Source organism: Atta colombica, unplaced genomic scaffold (genome assembly GCF_001594045.1).
Source record: "Atta colombica isolate Treedump-2 unplaced genomic scaffold, Acol1.0 scaffold281, whole genome shotgun sequence".
NCBI lineage: Eukaryota > Metazoa > Arthropoda > Insecta > Hymenoptera > Formicidae > Atta > Atta colombica.
Window position 1 is genome coordinate 480,035 of NW_017259383.1, and position 11,618 is coordinate 491,652.

The 11,618-nt window shown below is 28.0% G+C and overlaps 1 protein-coding gene and 1 pseudogene across 1 annotated transcript; both read left to right on the top strand.

Annotated features, from left to right (window-relative positions):
- Positions 1 to 611: 611 nt before the first annotated feature.
- LOC108689923 (15-hydroxyprostaglandin dehydrogenase [NAD(+)]-like) lies at positions 612 to 5,919 on the top strand. Its single transcript, XM_018196900.1, has 5 exons — positions 612 to 686; positions 2,284 to 2,442; positions 2,530 to 2,766; positions 2,921 to 3,077; positions 4,895 to 5,919. The coding sequence occupies exon 5, from the start codon at positions 5,072 to 5,074 to the stop codon at positions 5,864 to 5,866; it is 795 nt and encodes a 264-aa protein (XP_018052389.1). The 5' UTR covers positions 612 to 686; positions 2,284 to 2,442; positions 2,530 to 2,766; positions 2,921 to 3,077; positions 4,895 to 5,071; the 3' UTR covers positions 5,867 to 5,919.
- Positions 5,920 to 9,295: 3,376 nt separating this feature from the next.
- LOC108689886 lies at positions 9,296 to 10,048 on the top strand (annotated as a pseudogene).
- Positions 10,049 to 11,618: the final 1,570 nt, after the last annotated feature.

Below are 11,618 nucleotides of genomic sequence, written 5' to 3' on the forward strand. Positions count from 1 at the left end.
ATTATTGCTTAGTGATGAAAATGTATTTTGTATTTGTTATGTCTCATTCATAGAATGGTACATGTAAATTAATTGGATTAGATCTGTAGACACTGGTAATGTCTCGGTGTTAAGCTACGCGCAACATTGCTGTGGCTACTTTACGCGAGCCGGCGAGTTGCCAGGGATTAAGATTATTGGATCTCAATAAGGGCTGAACTGATCAGGTTCTAATGCCCGTATTTATAGTCAGACCTTGTAAGGCTTCCTTAAATATAAGGTCTGACTATGAATACGGGCATAAATGTGCTCAATCAATTGCATCCGGTCTAAATATATAATGAAAGTATTTTTATTTTTTCTCTACGTGCCTTACGAGCCGAGATATTGCGATGCAAAATTCTGAAACTTTTATATTAGGTGGAAAAAAGTTCGTGGCGTTTTTCCCATTAGATGGCATTAAAAAAACGCCACAAACTTTTTCCCATACCTAATTAAGATTAAGAAACGTCGTCGTCGCCGGCTACGGAGTGGGGATTTGTCTTTTTGAAATTTTTGGCACAAGAGGCAAATGTGGCGCTGATAATGCATGGTCACATCACACATGTCTGTTTTCTGTGGCTGATGATAAACTAGTGTACATTTTTTAAGTAAAGTGAGATAGTTTAGGTTAGGAAATCCGTTACATTGATGGCATAGAGGAATGTGTAAGTGATTTTCTGCTTCTGCAATTACACAAATTAGACTTATTCGACACGTTTTTGCACGAAATAAACGAATCTGACAAAAAAATGTATCGTTTTACCCCGTGGACCGACATTAATTATTAAAGTTGTTGATGATATTCAAGTTAGGAAATCTGTCACATCGGTGGCATAGAAGGACATGAGAACATAATTGAAGCTAGAGTAAGTATTTTCTTCTTCAATTACACAAATTTTTTGCTTTAAGAACACATTCTATGCTCTAAGAATACAAATTATTTTCTATATAATTTTTATTTTTACAGCAGAGTATTTATCTTGGTTAAATATTTGTCTGTAAATATTTGTAGAAAATTTGTTTAACTCTTTGTGCCATCGATACAACAGATTTCCTAATCTGAATATCTGTCAACTTTAACAATTAATAACTCGGTTCGCGGGGCACATTTTTTGCTATTTGTTCATGTAGTGCAAAAACGCGTCGAATAAGTCTAATTTTATCAACCTCGAGAAGGTGAGGAAGTTAAATTCAACAATTATCGAATGTTGATGTCTTGCATAAACCTAATTGTTTAGTGCGTTATAATTTGACCTTGTACATTATTATGTAACTTGTAATGTATTTCCAGGATTTATTAACACGTTTTTGGCGTCACAATTCAACTGTGAGACAAGATGCTTTGAAACAATTAAAAGACATCTTGTTATAAAATCCTCTAAAATCTTTACATTGACAATTGAATTCTCTGTTACATGGTATCGCAACTTTAACTCTTGATAAAGAGAAAGAAATACGCACAAATTCATTTCATGCACTTAATTTTATTCTTAGCGTTATTTCAAATGAACAGTTGACATTTTTGCGTGAAATTATATAATATCATATCTGAACTGTGCAATGAAACATATTGACGTGTGAGAGAAGATTCTCTACTTTTCTTAGATGTGCTTGTATAAAATTGTAATAGTGCATTGGTGGAAGATAGTCATAAAATATTACCTAATTTTTTGGGTATGATATGCAGATTACATAATGAAGGTAGCCCTGTGGCACATTTAATGACAATGTTACATTCCAAAAGTACTAATGTAAAATGGAAAATTAAAGTTCTGGAACATTTAGCTAATTTATTTACCTCGATTATTTGTTAACTACAGAAAACTTTGTATAGGTACACGATCGATTATGCCTCCGTTTGTGAAAATGAAAAAATATATTCCAGTTTATAGCGATAGTGTGACTCAATTTTGTGAAATTAATCTTGATGAAGATGTGATCTTGATAGATAATCGTGAGAAAGAAACTTTGTCTATAGAAGAATTTGTAAAATATATAAATTTATTGCCACTAATGTCTGATATTTGGCTCGAAATATGTCCAGATGAAAAAGTTGAGAGTTACACAGAGATTACAATTTTGAGCAAATTGTAATTATGCAATCGATTGTGGAATACATTGATATGTTGGATCAGAATGATTATAGCGTCAAACGTATGAAGCGTTGATTTAAAGATATGTTTCATGATGCATATATGAAAAATTTCCTATCGAGGTTTTCTTATGGAGTAATAAAATAAAACCTCTTATTAATGAATCCAGAAAACATCAAAAAGATTTTTCTCAAATGGAATTTACGGAAGGATGTTTGGAACAAAATTTGGAACTGTCAAATTCACATATGGTTTACATCTCTGTTTAACTGCAACGAACAATTTCCCAAGTCTGTTAGGAGCATATCCATTCTGAAGTATTTAAATGGTAAATTATTATTATGTAAACAAGTAATATTATTATTTAATTATTATTACGTATGACGCCTTTTTACGAAACTTTTTTCATTTTCAGGTATTATTAAAGATAGGTGCGATTCGTCGACTTTACCTCAATTAAATTACTAAAAACTTTATTTTTGAAAGCTGGTGCAGTTTGATATAGCAATTGTATTAATTTGAATCATATTTTAAGACTGATTATTGAAGCATCTTCTCGTTTGCCTAAGAAAGAATTGCAATCATTACATACATCATTGCATACATTTAATTATTGGTTGAACAGCAATAAATGAGTTGTAATTAGTTATAGGTAATTGTTTTAAATAAAATTGTTTTAAATAAAAAGTAAAAATTATAAACGGTAGATAATTTAAGTTTTGTAGAACATTCATTTAAGAATATGTGAGATAACGTATAATTAACTTAGTAGACAGTCATTAATTATTACTTGTTTCGTTTGACAGAGAAAAAATATTTGAAAGCTTTGTTACGATCTTACCAAGCCTACTCCTGAAATCGAGCATAGATGATGTCATAATTCATATGATCAAACGTTTTACAATCAAAACGTTTTAAGGAATAGATCCGAGAAGAATTGATAGAAACATGAGTCTATTATCGGTAAGTTATATGTCTTTGAATGAATTGTGATATAATTTCATTTAAGAGGAATTTAAACCATCATTTGGATTGGAATAGGAAGATCTTTCAATAAGATATACGTATATTTAGGTTTCATAAAAATTAAAGATAGTACGATTTGGATTAAATAAATAATAATAAAAATAGTATCATTTGAATTTTACTTTTGATTTTGATAGTAGAATTTAATGGCTTGGTACCACAGTTGTTGATATCAATTCTTTTATACAAATGATACATATCAATAAATTAATATTCGTTATTTATTTAATTTGGTATAAAGAAATGGAATTTAAGTTTGCGCGAGTTCTTGATATCAAATTTTTTAAAGGAACGGTACATATCATTAAAATTAATATTATTTATATAATCTAATATCCGAATTACATGGAATTTAACTTAACGGCGCCAATTTTGTTGATATCAAATTTTTTGTGAATGATATATATATCATTAGAGTTAAGTAAACAACAAGAGATAATACCATTTATGTTTTACTTTTTAATTTGATAGAACTTAACTTGATTAATTAAGATTGTAGCATTTGGGTTTTAATTTTTTTTCATTAGATACATTCACTTGTTTCGAAGAGTAATAATTTTTGACAGAGAATTAAAATTGCCATTACTTGGATTGGAATAAAAGACTTTCAATATGTCTTTTTAATGAAATCCAACAAGTCGCTTTTCATAGGTACATAATGGTCGCGTTCAGCAGATTCAACTGTTACGGAGTAGATCCGTGAGCGTAGATTTCGCTGCTATTGGATGACTAAAAGAATACACCAATAGTGTAGCTCCGCAACAGTTGAGTTTGCTGAACGTGACCAACTTTCAACAATTAATGGAATTTGCTTCTGATATAATTATAATCAAAATTAAATAATTGAAAATTAAATTTTATACTATATTAGAATAATAAATTAAATTTCTCTTGTCTCATTCCCCGCCGGACTTGCGATCTAATCATATTCTGTATGGGCACCAATAATTCATGCTCTGCCCTGCAGAAGGCAACCCGACTTATTGAGTATATTATACTGGATTTAATTTACATAATTATGTTATGTGCTAAATATATTAGAAAGACATATAACAAAATTATATTTATCTTGTTTACTCAAGTTATCTTGTTTACGTCATAAAGCTATCTTTTGTTACAAAACAGAGACATACATATAATGACAAAGAATTATATAACAGTGTCAAGTCATGCTGAGATGTAGTTGCATATTGCACAATACAACATTTTTTTAATAATAATTAAGTTTTCTTTACACCAACTGATTTATTTCGTTAAAACATTTCTAAAAAAGTAGGTGCGATTATCAAAAAATTAATAGTTTATTAATAATTAATAGTTTATTAAAAATAATAGTTTTTTGAGACATTTTATTAAATTTCAAAATGTAGAATAAAGAGCAAAAGTCTAGTAATATTAATTTTTCGACTATTTCACTTTAATATTTTTATATACAGAATAACTAGAGAAATCACAATGTAAAAAAATTATAATTCTAATTTAAAAAAGCAAATGTAACCTATTAATCTTCGAAGCTACAAAATAGGAAACAAAAAAAGAAACATCATCGTATAATGTTATTTTTAATATTAAAGTAACAAAAATAAAATGTTATACTTTGCTTAGTTTTAAAAATAATAATTTGTAACACACTCTATGTACATATATTTGAATTTTAAAAAATTATAATTTATCTTCTCTATTTATCTTCTCTATTTATGTTTAAAATCACAGGAAAAGTGTTTCTGTAAATAAAAAATTTTTCCTATCAACAGATGATTTATCACAAGCAATAAAACGCTAGTCATCAACAATTATAAATAAGCGATAAAGAAAGATATTAAACCAGAAGCAGAATTTCTGTACAGAGACAATATTCAATCGCGATTCATTAAAGAATCTTACACAAGAAAGTTAGTACGGTTCATCAAAGGTTTCAAGAGAACAACATAATGTATGACGTAAAGAATAAAACTGTAATGATCACTGGAGCAGCTGCAGGATTAGGCTACAAATATGCCGAAATACTGCTTCGCAATGGTGCAAAAAGTATTGCTGTGGTCGATCTGCCAACATCAAACGGCCAGAATGCTGTAGCTACTTTGGAGAACGAATTTGGAAAAAGCCGTGCCATCTTCATTGCCTGCGACGTCACGAAAGCTGATGATTTTGAGAAGACATTCAGGAAGATCGTTGACACGTTTAAAGGACTTGATATTCTTATCAACAACGCTGGTATATTTAACGATAATTATTGGGAGAAAACGATCGATCTCAATGTCAAGGCAGTAATTCGCGGCTCCATGTTGGCATTTGATTATATGGGAAAGCATAAAGGTGGCAAGGGTGGTTTAATCGTAAACATTGCATCCATAGCTGGATTGGACCCAATTTCTGTTATGCCAATGTATTGCGCTTCGAAATACGCTGTTCTAGGATTCAGTCAGTCTCTAGCAAATATGTATAACAAGACTGGAGTGCGAGTTGTTATCATGTGCCCGGGTACTACAACAACATCATTGATAGAAAATTTCAGAGATAGAATCTATGATTCCATTCGCGCTGTGCTAGGTAGTGATATCCCTGATTTGGAAAAAATTTCGAAACAAACAACTGACCATGTGGCATCTGCGATGTTAGATCTCATTCGGAAGGGTAAAAATGGAGCAGCTTGGGTCGTCAAACATGGTGAACCACCAAACGCCGTGCACTTTCCTCCTTCTTCCGAACGACTTCTGTCTGTTTAAATTAGAATTTGATAACTGTTTTTATTTTGTTTTGATCAATTTACAATGACTACCAAATCAATTATGTATATGCAATTATATAAAATAATGTCAATTTTAAAATAAACAATATAATATTATAAATTTATTAATCGTATCTATACATATATTGAATAAAATTATATTATTATATTGTTAATAATATTATATTGTTTATTTCATATGTAATAATTAATATTAATAAAATAGATATATTCGTATTATCATAAGCTTAAGATATTATAAGAGCTTAAGATATTATAATCATATATAATTTTATATAAATTTATTATTAATAATATTAATCTTAGAAATAGAGATTAGAAATAGAGAGAGAAATAACTTAATGAATTCAAATAAGAAATTTTTGCAAAATTACTGTTTTTCGTCATCAATTAAATCATCAATTAAATTATATGTAAGTTATTAAATAATTTTAGTAATACTTTTAACCTTTACATTAAATTTCTCTTTAAATAATCCGCTTCAAAGAATGATATATTCTATAATTTCTTCCTTACAATTACAAAATATTAATTTTAAAAATAAAATCTGGCTTTAATAGTACAAGATAAATTCTAAAAGTTTCTGAAGAAATAATTTTTAATTATAGCTCAGTGCGGAATATCCATTCCAATAAATACTTGCTTATAGATTATTGATCAAAAAAATATTAATGATTCGCACCGACTGATAGTCTTTAATTGTTTATGAAGTGTGATTGCATTTCGATATACTTAACGCCAATACTTTCGTGCTCAATTGTCAGTGAACGAATTTAAACGAACGAATTGTAACATAGTGACCTTAATATGACGAGTGCTAAACTTTGTTTTTGTCAACTGTTACGAAATGTAAATGAAATATATGCGAATATTATGTATTCCACGTAACAGACCTAATACCGTATCAGAGATTTTGAAATTGAGATTGAATTTTATTAAAATGAAATTACAATCAAAATAAACTTAATATACATATAATGGGTTTCTTTCTTCTAATTGGTTAAATTCAACCACCTCCGGAATTGTAATTGTTCCTTCTCGTCTTTCTGTTTTTCTTTTTTTTCTCTTTCTTAAAGATGCTATTCTTGCATGTTAAATTTTGATTGCGTCTAATCGAAATGTAGCAGCAAACGTGGCACTTCCGGGGAAATACATTGTTGATAAAAAAAAAATTATTTATTAATTATTAAGCATTAAGGATCCAGCTTCGATCATTATAGGTTTTTATTTCGTATTTCCTATTGATTGTATTTTTCTATGTACGATTCAATAAAATTCTTATTGTTCTTATTGTTCATAAAAATAATTTAGTCGCATATTGTAAAATGCATCATTTTTTAAAATAAATACTTAGTTTTCTTTATACCAATTGACTTTCATTATTATTCTACAAAAGGTATTAAGATGCTATTATAAAAAATTGATAGTTTATGTGATATTTTATCAATAAAGGAATATAAAACCAATGAAAGAGCCGATACATTATTAACATCTTACTTATTAATCCTTTAAAACCTTATCCTTTAAAGCTGATTTTTAAAAGTATTAAAAAAGACTACACACTAAATTCGAATAATTTAATAAAAATATACACCGAAAGAATACTGCCAACAATTTAATTATATATTTTGTTGTTCCCTACGTGCTTTCAATAGCAAAGAAATTCAAAAGATTTTTCAAAAATAACAAATGCGATTGACTTACAGGAATTTTAATAATAATAAATTAAATATCTTTATAAGAATACAAAAGGATAAATTATCGTACACTATTACATTCTAATGTGGTCTATAAAATTAATTGTCAAAATTGTGATGCATCCTATGTGAATCAGACGAAACGATTATTAAAGACACGTATTAATAAACATCGAAGTCACATAAATAGGAATACAACATTCTGTCACAGAGATAGAATCGAGCACAACCACGATTTTGATTGGAAAGACATCAGTATTTTAGACGAAATATAAGAGTTTAAAGACTAATTTCGAAAGCGATCCACATAAAAAAACAAATGGACTTATCTGCAAAATGACGGAATTGTTACATCCGTTATATAATGATTTAATTTAGAAGAAATGTATGTGTTCTCGTTTTATAAATTATAAATTTATATCGTCAATTTTTATGTTGATATTTATTCGGTTTCCATGTTTTAGAAGTTATAAACTGTAGTTTTTTTTTACAATAATATTTATTCTGTTTAACTTTTATACTTATAAACATTGCGAATGAGAAACATCCTCTCACATCTTTCAAGCATAGTTATATAATCACATCGCGTTATAACGGATCATCGTTATGCTAAGTACAATATAAGTTTTATCTAACTGATACAATCAATTTCAATACATTGACTACGAATAACAATTCAAAAATTTCACATATTAACTCGATTTTAGTTAATGATTGAATTCTTGTTTGTTTCTACAGTTAAGTACAACAGATGATAATAAAGTTCTTAATTTTAGACAACAACCTAACGATGATTCATTGACAGCATTCGCCTATTGTTTTATACCATATCAATTTGACTCCAATAATTTTATTGTGAATTGAAGAGGACCTAATCTTATGGTCGAAACGTCTGTAATTGGTGATTGACATATATATTATTTTTGATTACACACGTATAACTATTATCGAATTTCATTGGCTTTATACTCATTGATTTAATCTTTGGAGCCTTTTTCAATTATATTGAAATATTTGATGTCAAAATGTGCCAGAATATATAAGTGTAAAATATCTTGAATTGTTAATATTTCGATAGTAGATAATAGTTTTACTTTAATACTTTTATATGCAGAATAACTAGAGAAATTATATTTTAAAAATTGTATAATTCTAATTAATTAAAACAAAGATAATCTGATAACCTTCGAAGCTACTCCATAAAAAGCAAACAAAAAACAAACATTATGAAATGAAATTATCTCCAATATCAAATGTTAATAAAACGTTAATAAAAATGTTAATAAAAACGTTATATTTTGCTTAGATTTAAAAATAATTTGTAAACAATAATAAGATTGAAAATATAATTTATAATACATTTAATATTATAGACTCTATATACATATATTTAAATTTTAAAAGATTGTAATTATAATTTATTTTTTCAAATTTATTTTTACGGTTATGAGATAAGTATTTTTGTAAATAAAAGAAAACGTTATTTTTCATAAACAAGTTTAGTGATTATCATCAGTGATAATAGGCGCTACAAATAGCGATAATCATTGAGAATAATAGACGATAAAAAAAGAAACGATAAGAAAAAATATTAAATCAGGAGCGCTTTCTGTAAGATAAAGATAATATTTATTGCGATTCGCTAAAGAATTATACATCAATAAACGCTAAAGTACACGTTTCGTCAAAGACTTCAACAAATCAACATAATGTATGACGTAAAGAATAAAATGATCACTGGAGCAGTAGCAGGATTAGGCTACAAGTATGCCGAAATGTTGCTTCGTAATGGTGTAAAAAGTATTGCTGTGGTCGACCTGCCAACATCAAACGGACAGAATGCGATAGCTACTTTGGAAAAGGCCGTGCCATCTTCATTGCATGCGACGTAACAAAAGCTAACGATTTTGAGAAAATATTCAAGAAGATCATTGACACATTTAAAGAGCTTGACATTCTTATTGGCATATTTAACAAATTTATTGAGAGAAAATGATCGATATTAATGTCAAGGCAGTAATTCACGGTTCTATGTTAGCATTCGACTATATGGGGAAGCATAAAGGCGGCAAAGGTGGTTTAATCGTGAACATTGCATCTCTGATTGGATTGAAACCAAATCCTTATTTTGCAATGTATTGCGCTTCGAAATACACTGTTGTAGGATTCAGTCGATCTCTGACAAATATGTTTAACAAGACTGAAGTGCGAGTTGTTATCATGTGCCCGGGCATTACAGTAATAGCAATGCTAAAAGATTTCAGGGATAGAATCAATGATTCCATTCGCGCTGTGCTAGATATCCCTGCTTTGGAAAAAATTTCGAAACAAACAATTGACCATCTGCGATGTTAGATCTCATTCAGAAGGGTAAAAACGGAGCGGCTTGGATCCTCAAAGATAATGAATCACCATGCATCATGGATTTTCCCCCTTATTTCGAACGATTTTTATCTATCTAAATTGATATTTAATAATTTGTCCTATTTTTGTTTTGATCAATTTATATGACGATTATTAAATCAATCATGGTATATGCAATTATGTAATATTATATCAATTTTATAATAAACAATGTATTATTATTACAATTTTGTTGATCATATCTATAATTAATATTAATAAAGTCTTCGCACTTATTATTTTCATGTTTAAAATGTTTAAATGTATCATATGTACCTCACATATTCCCTAATTATAAAAAGAAATTACAGAATATGTCATTCGTTCAAAAATTATTTAAAAGATTAAACGGACCAAAATTATTTAATATCTTACTTATAATTTAATTGTTGACTTAATTGATGATCGAGCTATAATTTTGGAAAAATTTCTTTAATCATTCAAGTTATTTTTATATCTGTATTTCTAGGCTATTAATAATAATTTTATATAAAATTATTATTTATAGCTCGATCATTAGTTAAGTCAACAATTAAATTATAAATAAGATATTAAATAATTTTGGTCCGTTTAATCTTTTAAATAATTTTTGAACGAATGATATATTTTGTAATGTCTTCTTACAGTTAGAGGAGATCGGGGCAAGTTGTTACACGGGATAAGTTGTTACAGCTAATTTTTTTAGTCGCCACAGATGCCAACGCATTTTTATGAATGTTTATATGTGATTCTTATGATATTCTATAACTTTACTTAGTTTAAGCACCATATTTGAATTCTAAAAGACATTACATATGTTTTTTGATTTACGCTATTAATAGTAAATATTTCATTGTATAAATCGCTTGTATTATTATACATATAAGTTAGAGATATATGATTATCATTTTGTATATTTCTTTTATATATATTTACCTATAATAATATTGGATTGTCCGGAAAGTTCGTGCCAATTTTGAAGGAAAATTGAAACACAGAAAATTTAAATTTTAGTATACATTTATTAAATTATATAGGTTACGAACAACCCAATACATTTTATTTGAATCGATATATGTACTGGTTTTCAATCAGTATTTTTTCGAATTGAAAATGGAAGGTTGAGATAAGTTGTTACACTTTCAGGGCAAGTGTTACAATATAACTTACTCTCATTGAAAACAATTTTTTTTTCTTCTACAGAATGATGCACTCTATAAATAGTCTGCCGACTTCGTCTGTTTGAAGATAGTACTACGCAGCGCCATATTTGTGTTCATTCACTTTCACATGTATAAATCATGAATAATAACGTTAGTTTTACATAAATTTATGCGATATTTACAGGCAAAACACATACAGACACTTATGTGAACTAAAACAGTCTAGTTATAAAAGTCTGTGAAATAGTGCGATCTTACAAAAAAAAAGACAAACAGAGGATTTGTAAATGTAAAAACGTATGCGATAGTGGCAAAGGAAGTTAAAGATAATCACTGTCTGTGAGAAAAGCACTAAATGCGTGTAATATTAATTTTATGATTTTCCAACATTAACTTAATAACAATAATAATTAATTAAAGAAACAATTTTTGTAATAATATATTTTTTATAAATTTTATATTATAAAATAAAATTTTATATTATAAA

Bases quoted from the DNA above. Each gene is read 5' to 3' on its own strand.
- LOC108689923 (XM_018196900.1), top strand. From the start codon at position 5,072: ATGTATGACGTAAAGAATAAAACTGTAATGATCACTGGAGCAGCTGCA.